The sequence below is a fragment of the Delphinapterus leucas genome, chromosome 6, assembly GCF_059928025.1.
Source record: "Delphinapterus leucas isolate spDelLeu-1000000601 "Yukka" chromosome 6, BTC_Dleu_Yukka2, whole genome shotgun sequence".
Lineage (NCBI taxonomy): Eukaryota > Metazoa > Chordata > Mammalia > Artiodactyla > Monodontidae > Delphinapterus > Delphinapterus leucas.
This window is the reverse complement of record NC_143134.1, coordinates 122,754,425-122,775,668: the sequence shown is the minus strand read 5'-3', so window position 1 is coordinate 122,775,668 and position 21,244 is coordinate 122,754,425. Positions and strand designations below refer to the sequence as shown.

At 58.0% G+C, this 21,244-nt stretch overlaps 1 protein-coding gene across 13 annotated transcripts in view; it reads right to left on the bottom strand.

Annotated features, from left to right (window-relative positions):
- Positions 1 to 1,959: 1,959 nt before the first annotated feature.
- VAV2 (vav guanine nucleotide exchange factor 2) overlaps positions 1,960 to 21,244 on the bottom strand; it is a 179,712-nt gene continuing 160,427 nt past the window's right edge. For 4 of the 13 annotated variants that reach the window (XM_089913958.1, XM_089913962.1, XM_089913965.1 and 1 more), the window contains 9 exons: positions 20,012 to 20,028; positions 19,131 to 19,152; positions 18,008 to 18,135; positions 17,177 to 17,293; positions 16,652 to 16,726; positions 15,321 to 15,373; positions 13,903 to 14,019; positions 7,957 to 8,114; positions 1,960 to 4,180 (listed from right to left, as the gene is read on the bottom strand). In XM_089913958.1, coding sequence (XP_089770084.1) covers positions 3,864 to 4,180; positions 7,957 to 8,114; positions 13,903 to 14,019; positions 15,321 to 15,373; positions 16,652 to 16,726; positions 17,177 to 17,293; positions 18,008 to 18,135; positions 19,131 to 19,152; positions 20,012 to 20,028 — 1,004 coding nt within the window. In that variant the 3' untranslated portion in view covers positions 1,960 to 3,863. Of the gene's footprint in view, positions 4,181 to 7,956; positions 8,115 to 9,152; positions 9,240 to 10,028; positions 10,153 to 11,243; positions 11,332 to 13,902; positions 14,020 to 15,320; positions 15,374 to 16,651; positions 16,727 to 17,176; positions 17,294 to 18,007; positions 18,136 to 19,130; positions 19,153 to 20,011; positions 20,029 to 21,244 lie in introns of all 13 variants that reach the window. The other 9 variants (XM_089913966.1, XM_089913969.1, XM_089913960.1 and 6 more) reach the window with 8 other exon arrangements.

The window sequence follows — 21,244 nt, the reverse complement described above, 5'->3', positions numbered from 1 at the left end:
TGGCCTACTTGCTGCCTTCCGTTTAGACTTTGTGAGCACGAAGGCTTGGGCACACTGACGGGCTGAGGTCCAGGGCAAACCCAAGCTGTTCTCCCGGTTAAGGCACTTGATCTTTCGCTTGCTGCCCTATGATTTTATTTTCTCTTCGAAGCCCAGGGTTAACCATTCTATGTTAATTCATTCTTTTATTTCTGGAAAGTTTTAAAAACACACATTGAAATATTTGTCCTGGTCCGTGATCTTGTTTTGATCCACGTGTGTTAGAGTTCCCTTTTGTTTTGATCCACGTGTGTTAAGAGTTCCCTGGCCTGTGAGGACCTGTGGCTGATGCCACGCGTGTTAGAATCCCAGGTCCCAACCCAACCCCGGGTGGCCCGAGAGCCTAGAAGCTGCCCTGGCGTTGGCTCCCGGTAGCTGCTCTGCTCCAGGTCTCTGCTCTCTGGGATGGGCCCCTTCTCTCAAGCTCAGCCTTGCATTCTGTGTCTTCCAGGGTGTTCCTGTCAGCAGTGGTGGAGTGGCGGGATGGAGGGGTCCACGTCACCTCAGCAAATGGGTTGTTTCCTTCTTTCACTTAGGGAGTGTTTCTCAGACTCTGGACACAAGAGGCCTCCACAGTGGCCCTGCCCAAGGGGAGTCTGTGGTCGTCAGAATCAAGGGGCAGGACACTCAGTGCCCCTAAGAGCCCGCAGGCAGCCACCCTGAGACCGGGAGCGCACGGCTCCCACCTGCTTCCCAGCGTCTGGGGTAACCTCGGGCGGGCAGGCCTGTCCCCGCTGGGCCTGCACCCCGTCCACACGCAGGCCTGGGGCTTCCCACCCTTTTCCGGTCTGGACCCCTCGGCGGGTGCTGCTGGTGCCCTCCCCAAGGGCCCCCCGCCCCATGTTCACCCGCAGCTGCCCCTCAGGCCGCCACAGCTCTCTGCTCCCCGGCCTGGAGCTTTCTCCAAGGCCGTCCAAGCTCAGGGCAGCTGAGTGCCGGCCCAGGGGCTGGTCAGTGAGGGTCTGGGCCTTTCCATCCCCTACGTGTGGACACGAGAACTCAGAACCAGAGGCTGGTTCTCGGGGAGGCGGTGTGGGAACACCTGGCCTCTCGGGGGACTCAGGCCTGAGAGATTCTCAGAGAGGGGGCGGTCCCCCCATCTGGTTCTCGGGGCACCAGCTTAAGCCAGGCTCCGAGTCTCCCTCGGCCCTCACCGCCCCAAGGTGGGTCCCGTCCGGTCCCATCTCCGCAGTAACAAGACCCAACATTCTCCAGGCTGTGCACCCAGCCCAGGTCCTGCGTCTGCAGCCCCCGGTGTGGCCACATGCCCAAGCCGGGGTAAGGAGAGTGAGGGGGAGCGCTGTGTCGGCTTCTGCATCTGCCCACAGCCTCGACGGCAGCAGCTCTGGCAGCCACCTTGGACCACGAGGTAACAATGAGGAAGGAAGTGCTTGCTGAAGGTGAGGGCAGCCTGGGGGGCGGTGGGGGCCCCAAGCCACCCTGGGCTACCACCTCTGCACTGCTTCCCCGTAAGGGAGAAGTCAGTCTCTACCATACTGTTCTGATTTTCTCTACCACAGGCCACGGAGTCACCCTCCGGAGAGATTATTTTTATCTCCAACACATATATATAAAGAAACACGCTCAGGAGGTGAAGGACATGCCCAAGTGGCAGGGCTGGGTTTTGAATCCCGTCCAAACAGAAGACAGTGACACCCGCCTCTGAGAGCTGCTGGAGGGGTCACAGGGCGCTGCATAGGAAGCCCGTGACCTGGGCCGGTCTGGAGGTGCCTGGTCGGTGGCCCGGCGTCACTGTCGCTCCAGACCCCCAGCGGGTGGCTGAGGCCGAGCCACCCCAAGGCCCATGTCTGACCCAGGCCACCGCCCCCTGGGCCGACAGTATCCGGATGGGGCAGACCCTTCTGGACACACAGGAATCCAGCCAGTCCCTCCTCCCCAGCATGAAAGGCCAGCCACTCCTGCAGAAAAGAACTCAGGTTTATTTGTGGTAGAAACCGTGGTCTGAAAAAAAACCTATTGGCAAATGTACAGTTTGCGTTGTGTTTGGGGTCCCCACCAGCTGCGGGACCCCCAGATCCCTGACCCACATGCGTCGGGCTCCTAAGTGTTCACAGCTAATCTCAGGCCCCAGGTCCGAAGCCCCGCCAGAGGGCGTCCCATCTCCTGCTGCAACCACCCGCGTCCCAGCCTGTGCCCGGCCCTCCTCCCCTGCTGCTTCCTGCAGTGCAAAAACTAACCCAACCAAGACAAGCTCCCTAACACACAAAAACAAAGCAAAACAGTCACAAGAACCAGGGTTCTAAATTAGGTTTTCTCAGTGTCCTTCGTTATCACGACGCCTTGTTTCATGATGACCTCAAATATACATTATTTTCTTGCTATTATAAAATCTCTTCCTTATTATCCACAGATATATAATGGGAGTTTTGGAGGAAATAACTACCAACCTGTTTTTCCCTTAAAAAGCAAACGAGCCAAACCAAAACCAAAACGAAACGAAACAAGACCCTATAACAACATCAATAACAGAAACCAAAGCTTTTCCGACAACCGTAAACACGAAAGGCGCTGGCCGGCTGGTTTTCTCCCCTCCCATCCCGGGCTCACAGCTGGGCCAGCTGCGCCGAGGTCACGTGCAAAGTGCTGGGTGCACCCTGACAAGGATTTGGGTCTGCTCTCTCCGTGGAAAATCCTTCCTTCCCCCGCTTTGCCCACCGCCCCCAAATACAATTCTGTGACCCTCATTTCCCAAAAGCCTTTGCTGGCTGCCTTGTCTCTCCTGCCTGCACACGCCCTCTCAGACCCCTCCCCATCTCCTCCCCACGCCAGGATGCTGCTGTGTTGAGCTGAGGCTGGAGATCTCAAGGCTGACCTCAGAGGAACCCCAGGGTGCAGTGTGGCCACCAGCGCCCACCCCGGCAGGGGCCAGCCTTGGCAACGCCCGACCTCATGCAGCTGACCGAAGGGAAAGGGGGACCCACGAAGCCCACGCTGCACCCGTAGCTTTGGCACGGAACTCGGAGGGGACAGCGTCACTGGGTCTCAGGCGGCATCCGGGCGGAGAGAAGAGGGTCCGGCCAAGCCAGCCAGAGGTCAAGGGCCAGGCGGGGTGCGGAGGGCAAGCTCGGGGGTGGAGCTTCCCCAAGAGCACTGACTTCGGGCTGTGGCCGCAGGCCCTGTTTCGTGGGCTGCAAGAGCCCTTGGAAGGAAGACTTGCCGAGGGCTAGAACCGACATCTGTGCAAAGGCTGGGAAGACCCTCAGGGACCCCCCTGCAGGACACGGGACACCCAGAGAGCCCGCCTGCTTGGGGGCGGTGGCGGGGGGCCTCCTTCTGGAGAGGAAAGTGAACAGCAGAGACCAGGCCAGCGGAAAGCCCCGTCTGCTTCCCGCCCACGGGAGGGCTGGCAAACCATGTATCCACCTGGCAGCAGGACAGGACAGACACACACCAAGGGCTCAGGGCAAAGGACAGTACCACTGACTGGGGAGCGGGGTCGGCAGCTTCAAGGTTCCTGAGGCTCCCTCCCGAGAGAGCGGCCACCCCAGGGTCTCTGCACACCCCCGGTGCAGAGGGACAGCAGGAAGCCGGGGGGCCGCACAGGCCCTGGCGATGCTCCCTCCCTCTGTCCCCGAGCACAGCAGCCTGGCTCTGGGCCCTTCCGCCTCCCCCTGGGAGCAGCAGGGCGGAGGGTCCAGAGGCTGAGCGGAAGGGACCAAGGGGAAGGTCCCCAGCCCTCCCTGGGACAGCATATGCCATTCAAACCTAAGCTCCTGCAGGCCATCTCGACAGGACAAGGGCAAGGTGAGCTCTGGCCTCAGCTGTCACCCAGAGCCTGGCTCGGGACGCCACAGGCGCTCCCTCTACTCGGCACTCTGGTGGTGGCGGCCAAGCAGGGCTGGCCCAGATCTCCTGTATGTACAAGTGGCGTACCCAGGACAGGCCACCAAGGGCAGGCTGATGGTGGGACGGATCACATGTAGGGTTCTGAACACCCTCCCCATCCCCATGGGCTGTTGAAGACTGGAAGGTTGGCGGGCATTTCCCCTCTGAGTCTCAGAGCTGGAGACAGGCTTCAGCACCGGAGCGACTCTTCCAAGAAAATCGGCGAGTCCTGTCCGCGTCCTTGCTGTCACTGGATGCCCTCTTCTTCTACGTACGTTGAAGGAAACCAGCCGATCTGAGAAAGATGACAGACTCACGTTAAGAGTGTGTGAAGGGTGAGGGCAAGTGGAGGTCTGTGGAGGTGGGCGACTCTTTAAGAGACTGGCCTCCTAAGGCAGGCCCACCCCCAAGAGAGGCCCTGGAGAAGAGGCAGAGAGCCTAGCGGAGCCGAGGCCCAGGAGCAGGGGTGACCCTGAAATGCACCAGCCCAGAGCAGTTCAAGGCGACCTGCCCGCCAGCTAACTGCCCGCCAGCAAACAATTAAATCCTCTCTGGAGGAAAATAACATCATCCAGAGCCTCTATGGTCTTTTATACGCAAGCTCGGCATTTAATCAGGAACAAGTGACAGAAACTAAGAGAAAATGCAGACAGCAGAAACCAGTCTACAGGTCATCCAGATACTGGGGTCATCCATCAGGAAACGTAAGTGACTCTAACCTGTCTGTTTCAGAAAACTGATGAAAAAGCAGAAAATTTTCCCTGAGAACTGAGATCAGAAATCAAATGGAAATCCTAGAACTGAAAAATATAATGACTGAAGTTAAGAGCAGATTAGACAAAGCAGAAAAGAAGACTAATAAACTGGAAGAGAAGTCAGTAAAAAGTAATGAGATGGAAAACCAGAGAAAATGGATGAAACACACATAAAAATATTATGTGGGCCATGGTGAACAAGATCTACCATCCATGTGAACAGATCCCCAGGAGAAAAGAGAGAAAATGGAGCAGGTACACTATCTGAAGAAATTTCCAAAACTGATGTAGGACATCAAACCACACATTCAAAAAAATCTCTGCAAATCTCAAACAGAATGAATCCAGAGAAAACCATACATAGGCACAGTAGAGTAAAACCGATGAAAAACAAAGACTTTTTTCCCATGGAGCCCGGGGGGGGGTAGTGCAGACACTTCCTCCAAAGGAATCACCATAAGGATGCTGATGGACTTTTCTACAGAAATGATGGAAGCCTGGTGACAATGGAATGACATCCTCGAAGTGCTGGAATAAAAGATCTGCCAGCCTAGACCTCTAAACCCAGTAAAAAATACCCTTCAAAAATGAACTCAATAAAATGGCTCACAAAAAGGAAGCAGGTCTCATTGGAGAGATGACGGATTGCTGGGGGAGAATGACCAAGCGGAGAAGAGAAAGCTTTTCCTTACAGTAGAACGCCCACTAATAAGTGTATAAAAAAAGATAGAAAATCACTATTCTCCACCGTGATAGAAATAACTGAATAGGCAAAATTCATCAATGAATGATAAGACGAGTAGGTGAAAGTTTGATGAGGAAGAGCCTGTTTATCTGATTTCAAAGTACTGCCCTGCACATTACTTATCAATTACAGTAAATTCAGAGTGGAGAAACTTGGCAGACATCACCTTAACCAAGTGATCAGAGTTAATGTCACAATAATGGGGCAAACAATAAACTTCTTGAAAGGACCCTACAGCCACCGAAAAAGAGAAAACATCCCCATTGTGGTGTTCCCACCAAAAAACACAACCTCGGTCTAATCACGAAGAAATATCAAAGAAACCTAAATTGAGGGATAGTCTACAAAAATAACTGGCCCATACTCTCCACATTGTCAAAGTCACGTAAGACAGAGAAAAGCTGAAGAACTGTCCCAGATTAAAGAGAGTTGAGGGTCATGGCAAGTAAATGCAATTCATGATCTAGGACCAGGGGAAAATAACTAGAGAAGACACTATTGGGACAGTTGTGAAATCTGAATATGGACTGGGGAGTAGATAATTATAGCAAAGGGAAATGTCCTTGATCTTAAGAAATACACACTACAGTTCTTTAAGGGTAAAGCGCTATGATTTCTGCAATTGATTTCCAAATGGTTTAGAGAAAAATAAGTGTGTACACACACACACTTACAGAGCGAGAGAGAGAGAGAGAAAGCAAATGAGAAACCAAATGAACAAACCATTCTTAATTGGTAAATTTGGGCATATGGGAGTTTTTGTAGGACTGCTACTTTTCTTTAAATTTGAAATTATATCAAAACAAATTACAAATATTTTATAATGAAAACATTTAAAAAAGAAAGTGAAAGAAAGATGTGTTCAGATCCAACAAAAACTGAGAATCTCTAAGTAGCAGACTTGCACTAAAAATCATACTAAGAGGGAACTTCAAGCACCAGGAATGTGGTTTTGATTGTGTGTCTGACAATGCAGAAAGAAATGAGGAACCCTGGGAAAGGTAAAGAGGTAAGTCTAAAGGAAAATTAACTGCTTAAAACAAAAATAATGTCTTACGGGGTTAAAAAATGTCAAATTAAGAAACATGACAACACCTGCCCAGAAGTTGGAAGGAAAATGAATACAGTCAAAGGGCGTCCGGTCCTTGCATTGTGTGGTAAGTAGTGAAAGTACTAATTTAAGGTGGTCTGTCAGAAATCAAAGTGTACATTGAACCTCTAAGGTAACCACTTAAGTAACAGGAAAAGAACGTGTAACTAACAAACTAAGCAAGGGGGGTGAGAAGTGGAATAGAAAAACTGACTAATCCGAAAGTCGGAAAGAAAGGACAACAAAGAAGGAATAGATGTGAAGAACAGAAAATAAACAGATGATACATTTAAATCTAAATATCTCAGGAATTACATTAAATGTAAATGGACTGCCTATACTGATCAAAAGGTCAAGGCTGTCGATCAGACTGGCTTGTAAAAGTCCATTTATAATAAGATTTTGTCATCTATCTTAAATGTAAGAATACAGCAAAGCTGAAAGTAATACAGGAAAGAAGAAAGTATGCCATGCAAAACACTAATCCCCTCAAAAAGCTGGTGTCTCTCAAACAGCGGGAAAAGCAGACTTCACAGCAAGAAGAACTGCGACATTTCATAACAGGGTTCCAGTATCAACAACAGGAATATCTAGCAACACTCTAAACCAGTGGTTCTAAAACTGAACGCTGCATCAAAATCACCTGGGAAACTGGCTGACAGCATGACTGGGGTGAGGGCCCAGCTCCAGGCGCCTCTTGGCACTTTTGAGAGCTAGCAGTCCCAGCCCTCTAGGTGGACTGCCTAGGACTCAGAGGCCTCACACTTCTGAAGGGCTGTCAGATGGAAAAAGGATCAGACCCAAGGGCCTCCAAGGTAGAGGCAGACCAGTTCCTTCCACCCAGCAATGGAATGGTAAGTGACGGGAGCCAAGTCTGTGGGCAGCTGCAGCCCCTGCAAAAACTGGACGTTTCCTAATCGGTGCTTTGTGGAGCCCAGGCACCCTGTCGGGTGACTGCCAATGGAACTGGTCAAAGCCAGGGGGTCCAGACAGGGTACCAGGATAAGGAGCCGTGGGGTTTCAGAGTCGCAGGCTGGCTGGGGACACTGTGTGTCCCCTCCCATCTCACCAAGGTGTAAATGGGGTCTTATGGAATGGCAGGAGCCCTGTGAGGACATCCCGACCCTACTCTCAGTCCTGCAGCCTCCCGGCCTGCAAAGAGGGTTGGGCACGTGCAAGGGACTTAAAGACAGCACCCAACATCTGTCCTCTGCCGTTTCCACAACGGACCGTAAAATAGGACCAAGCACAGATACAGCGTCAGACAGGCCGGGGTCCAGATCTGAGCCAGGAAGTCGCTTCCTCACTGTGACCTTGGCTCACGGAACCTGGGGACACCCAACCTCCTGGGCGCAGTCAGAGGGCACGGGGTCGGGGCAAGGTGGTGCTGCGGTGCCAGCCTGCCGGATCCCCACCTTCCCGAGCACCACAGGGAGGCGGAGCCCCCGTGGGGCCCAGGACCCAGGGCCGGTCCCACTCACCCGGCCGTTGGTCTCGCCCTTCCACCAGCCCTGGTCCCCACCGATGCGGCTGTAGATCTTCACCACGTCGCCTTCTCGCAGCGAGAGCTCCCGCAGGTCCCGGGCAGCGAAGTTGTACCTGGCCACGGCCGTGCCGATGACGCGGGGCGTAAACACTGCTGGAGGGAGACGGGCGGTGTCACACAGCTGCCAGGCAGGGCCGCCAGGGCTGAGGGTCCTTCGGGCCGAGCTGGGTCTCTCTCCCGGGGCCCAGCCCTGTGCCCACAGAGGAGCCCATGGAGCAGAAAGGCTCTGGCGGGACAGACCAGGCTCCAATCCCAGGGCCCCTCGCTCCTCTGTGGGCGCCCCAACCTGTGGGCACGTGGCCCACCCGAGCTCCACCGTGATTAAGTCAGAGCCTCACCGCCCCACGGGGGGCCGTCACGGGCGGCGAGCGTGCCCACGGGGATACGAGCGGGTGTCAGTGCTCTGTCACAGCTCCCTCGGGGCCTTCCCCCGTGTGCCCAGGGCCTGGGCATCACATGGCCAGTGGACAGCTGAGTGCCCGCTGCCCAGCTCCCAGCCTGCAGTCTGACAAAGTGCCTGGAATTGGACCCCAGGGCACTGCCGCCCGACTTCCCTCGTGTCCCCAACTCCAGAGCCCAAACGAAACCGGAAAGCCGGTTGGACCAGCTTGGCCCGGGACCCAGGAGTCCTGACGGACAGATGACAATGGCCCGTGACGGGAGGGGCAGCACATGCGGCTGCTGGGGAGGGCTCTGCCTCTGGCAGTAGAGGGCCGTGCGGTCAAGGCCAGTCGAGACCTGTCCCCCTGCACCCAAGCCCCACAGGTCCTCCTTAGTGTCGCCGAGTGGGGCCCGCCCCGGGTCTACTCCCACCTTCACCCCGAGGGGGTCGCCCAGCTGTTTGCTGCTGCCAGACGCAAAGCTCCCGGGGAGCAACGGGGGACAGTGGCTGATGAGCTGGAGAGGGGTCGTGGGGGTGAGCATGGCAGGGGTGAGGGCAGCGCCAGGCCGGACTGTGTCTGCAGGAGCTGCGGCAGCCCTGCCCCCCGCGCCCCCGCCACTCCCCTCTGCACACACCCGCCCCGCCCCGCCCAGGCTGCGGGCAGCTGCGGACACTTTCAGGCCGGGGCCGTGGCCCGCCAGGCAGCTGGCGGCAGGCCGGGCCCCCCACGCCCCGAGCAGCAGAGGTACCTGGCCAGAAGGGCACGGAGGAGCCCTGAGAAGCAAGGCTGAAGCCCTGAGGACTGAGAAAAGAAAAGTTGTAGGAAGCGCAGGAAGCTGCAAAGAGGCGAGAGAGACTGTGAAAGGGGGGCCGGGGAGCATCCACATGCCGTCCCAGACGCGGTCCCAGGCGGCGGGGAGGGGGCCCAGGCCCCGCCCAGGGCACCAGGAGGGCAGCGGGACGGCGCGGGCCCTGGCTCCACCTCCTGCACCTGTTTCCTGGGCCACCTCCTCCCAGTGGGCGGGCTCACGCGAGGATACAGGAAACTATTCGTGCAGATCACAGCCCCTCGCCCGGCACACAGTAGGTGCTCACTAAAGGCCCGTCGTTCCTCTCCTGGCCTGCTCTGCCCCCGTGGGACCCGAGGTCCTGCGGGCCCCTGCAGCTGGAGGAAGTGGGGTGGCTGGCTCCGAGGCAGAGGCCTGGGCCGGATGCCAAACACCCTGGGCCCAGGCTGCCCCTGCCCCCAGCTGGCTCCCATCTGCGCTATGTATGGAGCCCCATCTGCAAACAGAGGTACTGGCTCTGGCTCCCTCGTAGCTGGGGTCCCTGGGCGGGGCGGGGGGGGGGGATGCTGGGGCACAGGGATGGATTTGAGGACAGAAGGGACCTGCCCTGTTCCCTCCCCACTCTGACCTCCAGGCAGAGGTATCGAAACTCGGAGCAGCAATTCATAGCTGGCACCCCCCACCTGTCACATGGGGCCGCCCTGGCACCCTGGCTCAGGAGGGTGCTGGTGAAGGGCTGGGGGGCCTGGGCCACTGCTCCCCGGGGTGGGAATAGGGAAGGGGCTCCTGGCCGAGGTCAGTGTAGCCCACCGGAAGCCTTCCGCGCACGGGCGTTACCTGGGGACCGGCTGGAGGCCCTAGAGGCCACGCGTTCCCGTGACTTGTAGGGGTACTTGAGCGTGGTGTCCAGCTGCTTGAAGCTCTCCTTGAGCGAGTGGCACTGGTAGTACTCTACCAACTCCTGCAAGACGCACACACTCACTGCTACCTCCGCCTCCAGGCAGTCCTCCCAGACGCCCTGCCCTCCCTCTCCCACCTCCCCAGGTTCTCACAGGGGACTCATCTCCTTGACACCCGAAAACACCCCTCCTCCTCGCTGCCCCTCCTAGAACCCAAACTGGGGGCAGGGTGGTCAGTATCGCAAACTTTTGATCCTGCAATTTCTCTCCCAAAAGTTTCTAAGGGAAGAGTCAGGGAAGAAGGCCGGGATTGATGGACACAAATGCTCCCTGCGACACTCTTCGTAATGGAGAAACAGTTGATACGCCCACACGTTCAACACCAGGGAAGTGCCTCGAGAAAATCCCAGCATATTCACGTGACCGAATGCCACGTGGCTACAGTGGGGCAGGAAGAGGGTGGTGCCCCTGGTGAGCATTCATTGTGTTGAGAGGTAAACTAAGAGTTGGGTCCAGTGTGACCAGGGGCTTTGTTTGAAAAAAGAACCTATAAACCACACCTAGGCTCTACTTAGAGGCGGTGGGGGTTCACCCTGAGACGAGAACATCAGGTTTGGGGGCAGACTGTGGATACTCTCTGTTTTACTGGGTGTGTTTCTGCGGCCGCAGTGGGCAGTCTAAGAGCTCAAATGCTCCAGTTAGATGTTCTCCGTGCACGGAACAAGCGTAATTTAGCAAAGAAACACCAGGTCCAACTTTAAAATCATTTTAAGAAGGACTATGCCTCTCGCGGCTTTCTGGCTGGGCTGGGACAGCTGGGGGTAGGGGCGTTGGAAGCGGATGGGCTGTGATGCTGGTGGCCCTACTGTGTCCACCACGGGGTTTGGGGGACAGAAGCCTGACTCGGGGGCCTGCGACGAGGCCCTCCCTGTCCCAAGGTGCCCTACAATCCAGTTTCCCTGGATCTTTCCCACACTGGGAAGACTCTCCTCCCCGGGGAGACGAGGGCCCCTGCTGGGCTCTCCCCCTCTGCAAGCCCGGCCCGCAGGAGTGGGTGCAGGGGGCCCCTCCTCCTCGGTGTGGCTGCAGTGGGGGACCTGGGGCCTCCTACCCCCCTCGGGGATGGGCCGGCTGGAGCTGCGGGATCACGTACTGAGAGGCTTTCAAATTTCTTGGCTTCGGTGATGTGCACCCAGCTGTCCTTCTCCACCACCTTGATGTGTTTCACCTCGTCATTGAATCTGGGCAGAGCACACGGGAGCGCCGGTCACTACGCGAGCCACACGGCCCCCGGCCCCCCAGGGGTCCAGGCTTATTGTATGTTTGCTGAGCGAAGACCCCGGCCCTCGGCCCACACCTCCTGCTCCTATGGCTGCCACCTCTCTCCCCGCCCCGGCCGGGGCCTGTCTCCTACCGCTTGTCCATCCATCCACCAGACCACCCGTCTGAAGCCCAAACTCCCGGGTCAGCCAAGGCCTCAGGCCCCGAAGCTCCCCTCCTCTCCTCCATCCAGCGCCGCTGTGATGTCCTGCCCCGGATTCCACCTGTTCTCTGCACTGGGGACGTCCCCCTCCCCATTCCCCCATCACCTGGTGAGCCTTTCACAGCATGGTTTGTAAGTCAGAGGTCTGACCTTGGCCTGTGAGACCCGAAGGGAGCACCCTCACCCCAGCTGGCCCGAGGAGCTCTTCCTCAGACACGCCAGGCACAAGCCTGCCATGCCCTGGCACTGGCTGTCCCCTCAGCCCAGAATGCTCACCCTCTTGCCACCCTCACGACCCTGCCTTGTGTCCAGGTCTCAGTTCAAATGTGGTCTCATTGGAGAGCGTGCACCCCTTGCCTCCGAATCACAAAGCCACACAACGACACCACAAGTAAAGAAAACGACACGCCAATATCCCCTATGACGATGGAGGCACGAGTCCTCAACGCACTCTCTCCATATGCACATCTATACACACCAACGTATAAAGAGGCCTTTACACCACGACCGAAAGGGACACTCCAGGAATGCAAGGCTGGTTTAACATCCGGAAACCAGTTAATGGAATAAACAGTTGTTAAATAAGCAAACGCCCAGCTGGCCAGCCTCCTCTCCCGTGGGGCCTTGGAGAACACCTACCACTCTGTTTCTCCTGGATTCAAAGTGAGCTGAGCGTGCGCAGCCCCACCCCAGCTCCTTGGACAAGACCCGTCTGAGCCCCACTCCAGAATCCTGCGGGCCAGGCACCCAGAAGGTGCTCCACGAATTCCTATCAGGCGAGAGACGCCTCTGCCACTTCACTGCTTGGTGCTCCCAGTCTCTCTCACAGGCCTGCCAGCACGCCTCACGCGCCACTGACCTCCCAGGGCCCTGCTGAGACTCTCACTGCGGGAGGCCCCACCTGCACTGGGTCACACACCTTACGATGCTCCCACCACCCACGGCGGATACAGCTGATCTCTGCTTGAGAGCAAGTCCTATGTACCAGGTGACCCAGGTTGTGCCCAGCTGACATTCACTAGACATCTGTCACTTTCAAGGCTGCAGGTGTCCTTTGGTTTTTGTATTTTAGAAAAGCCAGCGCATTTGTTTCAGGCCCAAACATTAGTGGAGCCTCTTGGAAAGCCCGTGGGGACCATCGCAGTTTGTCTACCTAGGTGGGGGTCTCGTCCTCAGTTCTGGCTCCTCCTAGCTGCCCAGATCCCGACCCCTCCAGCTTTTCCACCCCAGGGGTCCTCCAACAGCCATTCTGTACAGTGGGACCCTGTCCTGGATGACCAGGGCATGACCATCTGCAGCCTCCCAGTAACACAGGAAGGGGATGGGGGTACGTTCACGCACGTGCACACGCGCAGGCACGCTGGCCGGCGGCACGTGCTCAGGCCGGGACCCGCGCCCTGCTGCTGGGGCGCTCATGCCCTCGGCCCCCACTGGGCACAGATGCAGAGAAAGCTGATGCAGGGGGCGGGAGAACAAAAGCTGAGATGGAAAGATGGGAGTGGGCTGTGTGCTCAGGACCTGGGTGCGGCCCACTGAGCCTGGCTCCCGTCTGCCCCTAACAGCCAGAGGCGCTCCTGCATCTCCTACCGAGAGGGCCTCTCTGCTCCCTCGCGTTGGCTTCTGTGACTCGATACCAGAAGCACCCAGGCGGTGACTCTGTGGCCGTCCGGTGGCCTGGTCGCTGGGCCTGCCCCACCCCCCACCCAGCACCCACCCAGCAGACCCGAGGGGGCCTTCCCTGGATACAGGTCACCCTGCTGGGGGCTCTTGACCCCATCAAGGTCACGGCAAACCAGAACCCTCTATTCACCGGCCTGAGACTCCTGTCCAGTGTGTGTCCTATGCCGATGGTGACCAATGACCAATCAGATTCTGTCTCTTGAAGAGAAGACAGAAGACCCACAAGGGGGCAGAGTCTGAGCAGGGTGGCCCCAGCCCAAAGGCCACGGGCTGGAGCCCCGAGCTGGCAGCAGCGTGACTGCCCGTGTTCTCCAAGGCCACCTGCGGGGCCGCTGGAAGTCCCTGACCTCTCACCACAGGCCTGTCCCCATCCCTGAGCTCCTCTGGTCCCCACCACCTGAAAAACGCCAGACCAAGCCCACGGGGCGGCTTCGGGCAAGGCCGACGGCAGGCCGGGATCACTCACGCTTGTCCCGGGCCAGGTGCATTGTGCAGACCCGCTGACGCCCTTGCATCTCAAAAGTGCCCTGGCGTGGGCAACGCATCCCAAGGCCACACCCAACAAGCCCAGAATCCGGAGGGGGTGTGGGCTCCTTGGCTCGGAACGGCATGAGGGGAGGGGTCTCTCTGAGCCCCAGGCTCCACGTACTTGATGCTTATGGCAAAGCGCTCGGCCTCGGCCGGCCGCTCCCTGATTAGGTAGGTCCCGCTGGCGTGGGATTTGAGCAGGTTGTCGGTCTGCTGCCGTTCCATGTTGCCGGCAAACCTGGAGCAGAGGGGGAAACGGGGGCTGTTCACTGACACGGCTCTAATCTGCCGAAGAGCCTATTGGGACGTGAGGCCACGCCCCCAGGAGGAGGGGCGAGCAGTGGGCGGGGTCTGGAGGAGACGCGCGGGGCGGGGCATCCGCGTGCCCGCTCACAGCCCGCACAGGGAAGGTGGCTGGGGGAGAGACGAGGACCCCAAACAGGCCCCAGACACTCCACCGCGGCCTCCACCCTCCAGAACCTTGGGCCTGCAGGAGGCGTTCAGGGTAACAAGACATTAGATCAAACTTCCTTTCCAAGTTGTCATTGTTTAATAAGCAGCGATAAACACAAACTGCTCATGGGGGGTTTTGTTCTGTGTCTAACATACTGGAGACCATCAGCATCTCCGTGGGTGGGTTTCCGACACACTGACTGAAAGCTTTTCTCGCCAGCTCTTTGGAAATGAAGCCCACCCCGACCCCCAACCTCAAGAACAAAGCCTGACCCCATTTGCACCTCCCTGTCGGGCTGAATTGGGACTTTTGTAAACAGATTCATTAGAAAATTAAAGTTCTGTGCGTTATCCCATCAAGTGAAAATCACAGCTTAAGTCCTCCACCCTCCACATTAGGCCCAAACGCAGGGTGAACAGCGTACTGGAACGGACCCAGGGGTCTCAGAGACCCAGATGGGGCGGTGCCGGGGAGGCCAGGGACACCGAGGGTGCAGGCACATCCCACCACTGGGCACAGGGGTCCCGGGGTGGCTTCAGGGATCAACCCCAAACCGAAAACCACAAGGGCAGACCCTCCCGGGGTCGAGCGGCCCACTGCCCTGGGGCTGCCACAGGGCGAGCTTCTGCAGGGCCATGGTCACTGAAGGGCAGTCATTCTTCCAGGCAGCCGGTGAGCCAGGCGGCAGAGCGGTAAAAGCTGGCCCCGAGGCCGACCTGCATCTGAGACTCGTACCTACCGCGTCACCTCCACGTTTTATTCATCAAACAGCCCCACTGCTCTCATCAAGCCCGTAGGAGCAAATACAATTATAATTTTGGCCTTAAATATACCTCCTTCTATATACTGGTATTTTAGACAAGGCTCAAGTAAGATCACATTTTAAAAAGGGCTTTGTTCTCCCAAATGTTAGAACCTGATGATCTGTTTATAGACGGGGGAAACAGCGGCCTCGGGGTAGAGAAGACTGCCCCGGGGCTCCCAGCGATTCAGAGCCGAGGAGGGGAGAAGGCGGCCGCGTGCAGCCTGGCTCAGCTGCCCTGGAGACACGAGAGGCAGCCTGGGGCCCCCGCTGATCCACTCACCAGGGGTATGCGGTGTAGTCCATATCCCGGGATGGCGGCCGGCTGATGGGCGGCTGGCAGGAGAGAACATTCGGGTTGGTGTATCCCCAGGCACTGTCCACAGAGCAGGGCCCAGCGACGTCCTATGATCAATGACCCCGGGAGCCCAGCACTGGCTACCAGGACGTCTGTGGACTTAGGCCCAGAGCCACCGTCCTGGGAGGTCCCTGAGGGCAGCAGCCAGGACTCACCATCTCTGAGTAGACGCTCAGTGGGTCTGATCGAATGAATGATTGATTGACTGACCGAATGAATGAATATATAGCATCCAACTAACAGTGCAGTGTAAGGAGAAAGAGAGCAACCTGAAGGCGGCTACGACGGCTCAGCAGTGGACAGGAGCACACCCTATACCTCGCATCCCCTGCAGCGGATGGGCCGCAGCCCCAAGGACAGGCATTGGGCGGGCAGCAGCCGCTCTGCAGGTGGAGAGCCGCGTCTGCAGCAAACCTCGCGGCTCTCCAGACCCCGCGCTGCGCCCTCGCTGGCCTGACCTCCCCTCACTGGGCCACAGGCTGGGAAGAGCCTCCCAGACTACCTGTCCCTTCCCCACCCCATTCACCATGCAGATGGGGAAACTGAGGGCCAGGGTTGGGAAGGGACCCTGAGGGACCCCCTGCCCCCCCGCAGGCCACCCAGTGAGTTAGTGACATTTTCTTCCTCTGCTGTCTGGTCCCTTCGACCTGCCAGCAAAGCCTGTCCTAAAATGCTTTCTCCTTCGACTGGGCAATGGCCTGCACAGAAGCACAGGCTGGGCGGTGGGGCCAGAGGCCGGGCAGGGCCCGGTAGGTGGACCGGGGCTCCCAGGGGGTCGGGCACCTGTCTGCTGCTCCTTCGGGAGAAGTTTCACTCTCTCACTTTTAGCTTTTTCTGGGGTGTGTGTGTGACGCAATTGCTGGTTGACAGCTCGATGCCTTTTGTAACAGAGCAGAATCTGCGCCACAGTGCTCAGATGCAAGAAATGCCATACTGCCTCTTTTCTAAACATCGTAACATCTAGCTCTGAGTCCTTATGTTCGAGGGAGAAGACTTATAAAGTCCCTCCAGTGTGGAGAAAGGCGGCTGGTCTTTGGTCCATTGCACCTGCTGCAGAGATGCCCATTTTAGTGTTTTTAAAACAGCCAAGCCCTCCGAAGAGGAGGGATCCCCTGCCCCTTGGCCCTTCATCCCAGCTCCGGGGCCAGCTCACAACGGCCTGAACAAGTCCAGGGCGTCCTGAGTGAGGAGACAGCTCTCAGCACCCACGGCACCCTGGCCACCATGCTCCAGGAGCTTCCATGGGAAGTACTCACCCTTCCATCCACTGGACAGGGCTTCACAGACGAGCTAGGGAAGTAACCTGACTTCCTGGTTTGCACCAACCGACCCTGGGAGAGGACAGATGGTCAGGGCCGGCGGGGCCTGGCCTGGCCAGTGGTGGGGGGAGGGGGCATTGTAGTGTGCACTCAGCTTGTCCTGAGGAAGACGAGGGGAGTCCCTGAGAAGCCCAGCCCAGCACCACCTTCCTGCTGTGACCTCAGCTGACCTCATCACCGTTTGGGGCGCCCTCACTTCACAGATGAGGACACGCTGAGGCCCAGAGAAGTTACACGGCTTGTTCGGCACTGGGACCAGAGCCCCCTCTCCTGGCTGCTGTTTCCTCTTAGCCACACCGGCCCTCCCCAAACTGTGAGGGGCGTGTGGACCTGGGGGTCTTGATAAAACACAGCACAGCGTGGGAGGGCCTGGGGGTGGCTGTTCACTCTCTCTGCTCGCTCTGCCTGGAAGACCCTCCCAAGGCCTTCCCGGCCCCCACTTTCACGTCAGCAAACCCAAACCTGATGGCCCTGGTGACAGCTAGGGAGGGGAACTGGGTGGCTGGGGTCAGCGCGGGGCAGACGCTGTACTGCAGACACCTTCTCAGCTCCTGAATCTCCAGTTACATGAGGCCGAGTCTGGTGCGATAAATCCGTAAGTAAGTACGTGCTGACAAGGACCACCACACAACAACGACGGCAGTAACAGTACTTGGACACTTGAACACACGCACTATAGCATCCGCTCTAAGCAGGTCGCCCCGGTCACGCAGCCTGGGCAAGTGCCCCGGTTTCCTGCGGTACCACGTAGACCCCGTGGACTGGGGCTTGGCAGATCTCGGAGCAGCACCGATGGCTCCCCTTTCTCAGGCCTTATAATCAGAGCAGCAGGTTTCATGGCTCAGAGCCGTAAACCATCACATGGACCTGTGTCCGTGTTTGGGCCTCCTGGGGCAGGGCGGTGGGCGGGTCTCGGTCATGCTGCACCCCCAGTGCTGAGCAAGGTGGTGCTGGCCTGAACTGGGGCAGGTGGGGAGCAGGGTGGGCGTGGCATGGCCTGGGCAGGGCCTGGGGTGTGTGTGTGTGCAGGACATAACCCAGGCGGGAGGCAGACAGGGAAAGGGCTTGGACGCCAGGAGGACGATCTCTTCCGTGAGGGGATGCTGCACTCCCTACCACCTCAACGCAAACACCCCAAGACCCGGGCCCTGCTAACAGCCCACTCCTGTCGACCCCGATGGTCTCGCACCCCAAACCTACCCCTGCCTGGAAATGCAGGACCCTCTGCCTCTACCCTGGGGAGTGGGGACGGGGTAGCCGGGGGCCCGAGACCCTCCCAGGTCCAGGACCCACCTCCCACCACTGAGACTCAGGGTCGCCTCTCAGTAGCTCAATCACATCACCCGTCTGGAAGGTCAGCACCGGCTTCCCGGGGGGAGCAGGGTTGCCATGGTAATTCTGCATGGCCACCATCTTGGGACCTGCGAAGGACAGGGCAGGAGAGGGCGTGGCTCGGTGGCTTCGTCCTGGTGGCAGCCCACCCCAGGTTGACCTTGACCTCCCCGGCCTTCTCAGACCTCTCCAGACCTCTCGGGGCTCTTGGAAGCAGGCCATGGGCCTGTATCGCCCCTCCCTAAATTCTTCCCGTAAGGCTCCCACGTCCCTTTGTTACACATCGTAAGTAAACTATTTATGAGATTAACAGATTCAGGGTATTATTGCAGTAACGGCAACTTATTTTTAAAGAGCGCTTTCTGTGCCGTCATCCAAACACCTTTCGAAGCAGCAGCATGGAGTAGAAGACGGGGCACCCATCCTGTTAGAGGTAGGGGCCGGGGTCAGCGACCTGCCAAGGCCACACAGCCACTCCGGGGCAGCCCTGGGCTGATGGGGGGGCCCGCCTGAGCCCCCCCCAAAACTTGTAGGCCTCTCCTAGACCGTGCCCTGCTCTGACCGGCCCAGCCCTGCATGGGCCGCGTCTGCCAGGCCTGGTTCCTGAAGCTGGTGCCCCAGAGGCAGCAGCATGGTTTCTCTTTTCTGTTTTCATGATTAGGTTGGACTCTGTCCGCAGCTCGGGCTGCCTCATACCTGGTGCTTTCAGTTCTCCTGCTACCCAACGCAGAGCAAGGGGGACGTGGGGGGGACGGAGAAAATGGTAAAGTAACAGCAGCAGTGTCCCAGAGTCTGCTCTGCTCGGGGTCTCCGGGCTGCAGCTCAGGGCTTCTACTGGGCTGAAGGGACCCTGACTGTCTGCAGGCTGGGCCCTGGCCCCATGCCTGGCGCTGCGTCATCAAAAACTAAGGAAGCTCCCAGGGGAAGTGGCCGTGGAGGTGGGAGGGAGATGGGGCCGGAGGGCAGCACACACCCTGGGAGCCCGGAGCCAGGTGGCAGACACCGCGGCCAGGCCCAGGCTCGGCTCCCAGGGTGACCGCTGACAAGGACGGTACCAGAGAAGACCCAAGTCCCACAGACTCACCTGGCCCCGCTCCAGAGGTGTCCTGTGAGAGCAAGGACAGAGGGCAGTGAGGAGGGAAGGCTGCCCAAGCATCCCACACCCCCTGCCCCCACACCCAGAGGGAAGGGTCAAGGCAGGAAGCGGGGAGGGGGCCAGGGACACGTCCTGAGCGCCCACGGGCATTTGTGACACTATTTCCCTGTGTGACACGATTCTTACTTACACCCTCCACCTTTGTACCCCTCCGCAGCCCTGGGACATCCGTCCTCTTCCCCTCCCATCCCTTACCAGTAACTCCCACCTCCTCCAGGAAGCCTGCCCTGACCACCCCAGCCCAGGGCCTCCCTGCTCAAAGCTTGGGGTTTGTCGTCTCCGTCCGGGACGTGTCCTGCTGCATACACTAAATGTTCTGTCTTCCCTCCTCTTTGAGGGCATCTCTGTAGCCCACGCAGGGCCCAGTAAGAGCCCGTTACATGCTGGTTAATTTGACTGGACCCCCACGGCTGGGGAGAGAAACGACGTCCACAACCCATAAGTGAATTCAGTGACTCCGTCCCCAAGTCAGCTGAAGAGAGGCCTCTACGTCTATCAGGATGGGGGGCAGGTGGGCAGACGCCTGTCACAGAGCTGGGCACCCACAGCTGCCAGCAAGCCACTGGGCAGGTGGAACGGGTGGGCAGCCGGGCAGGGGGAAAGCTATCAGGGCCCAGGAGGCCATGCACAGGGACCCATTTCTACTGACGACCACGAAGGAAAACAAAGGCCCCTCGAAACCAACAGGGGCTCTGCAAGCCGGCCTGGTCCCAGAAGCGTGAGGGCCGGAACGTTGGGTCTTTCCGGCTCCAGGCACGGGGTGGTATAGGGTGCAGGGCAGCGGGAAGGGAGTGGTTTGGGGGACTCACCAAGTCTGCAGGAGAACCTGAAAAGGAAGCACATCGGGGTCAGAGCCGCTGGGCGCGCCCGCGTGTGTGAGCGAGGTGAGCTCCAAGGCCCTTCCTTTCAGACCTGGATTACGGACATGCGTGCTCGGTGACCGCGAAAATCTCTCGATTACTTCTGATGGCGACTTCTGAGCTCTGGTTTTAGGGGCCCCACGGGAGAACACGCACTGGGTATCAGACCCAGTGGCAAACAGGTTTTCCTGCATGAGCCAACTCTGCTCCAACGGCAGCTACTGCCTGATCACTGGACAGAACCTGGGCTCAAAGGGAAGGTTTCCACAATTGATTAGTGATGCCTGCCGTGGGCAAATGACAGAAGACGTGGTAGTCGTGCTACTCTATTTGTCAGCACCTCGGACATGGGACACCTCAGCTCATCAGATGGAAGGCAAACATTCTAAAGATTCTTTCTGCCTGCCCTGGGGCGACCCAAGGGGAGAACACAGCTCCAGGCTGGGCCCCGGCCATCTGACAAGCTGAGCTGCCACTCCACCACAAGACAAAACAAGCACTATAAGGGCTAACGTGTGGCTGATGTGACTTCGACACCGTCTAACACACGCACAGTCGCAGCCTGCTTTGCGCAGACATAGGATCCGACAGACCCTGCAGATCAGAGGTTACAGGCGTCAGGCATCAGGCACGTGCCCTTGGGGGAAGCACACGCTCCTTAAAATAAAAGCAGGTGCCCACACGGGCTCTCAGTGACACGGGGAGGGTGCTGATGACTTCAGCTTTCGAAAGATGTGCAATAGCCTAAGTGGTAAAGCCTCAACTACACACATCATGAAAAACACAAAAGCCTAAAAAGAGACAGGGGACGGGGGCGGGGGCATTGCAAAAAAGGGAGAAGGCAGGTGATGGCTAACGGCAGCTGTTTTTGCCTGGTGTGACAAAAACCAGGATCGCTTTCATCTCCCTTACTTTTCTCTATATCTTCTATGGGAAATGGGTATTTAATAATCAGAGGGAAAAGGAAACAGAAAGATTATTTAAAAATAAGAAAACTTGGGCTTCCCTGGTGGCGCAGTGGTTGAGAGTCCGCCTGCCGATGCAGGGGACGTGGGTTCGTGCCCCGGTCCGGGAAGATCCCACATGCCGCGGAGCGGCTGGGCCCGTGAGCCATGGCCGCTGAGCCTGCGCGTCCGGAGCCTGTGCTCCGCAATGGGAGAGGCCATAACAGTGAGAGGCCCG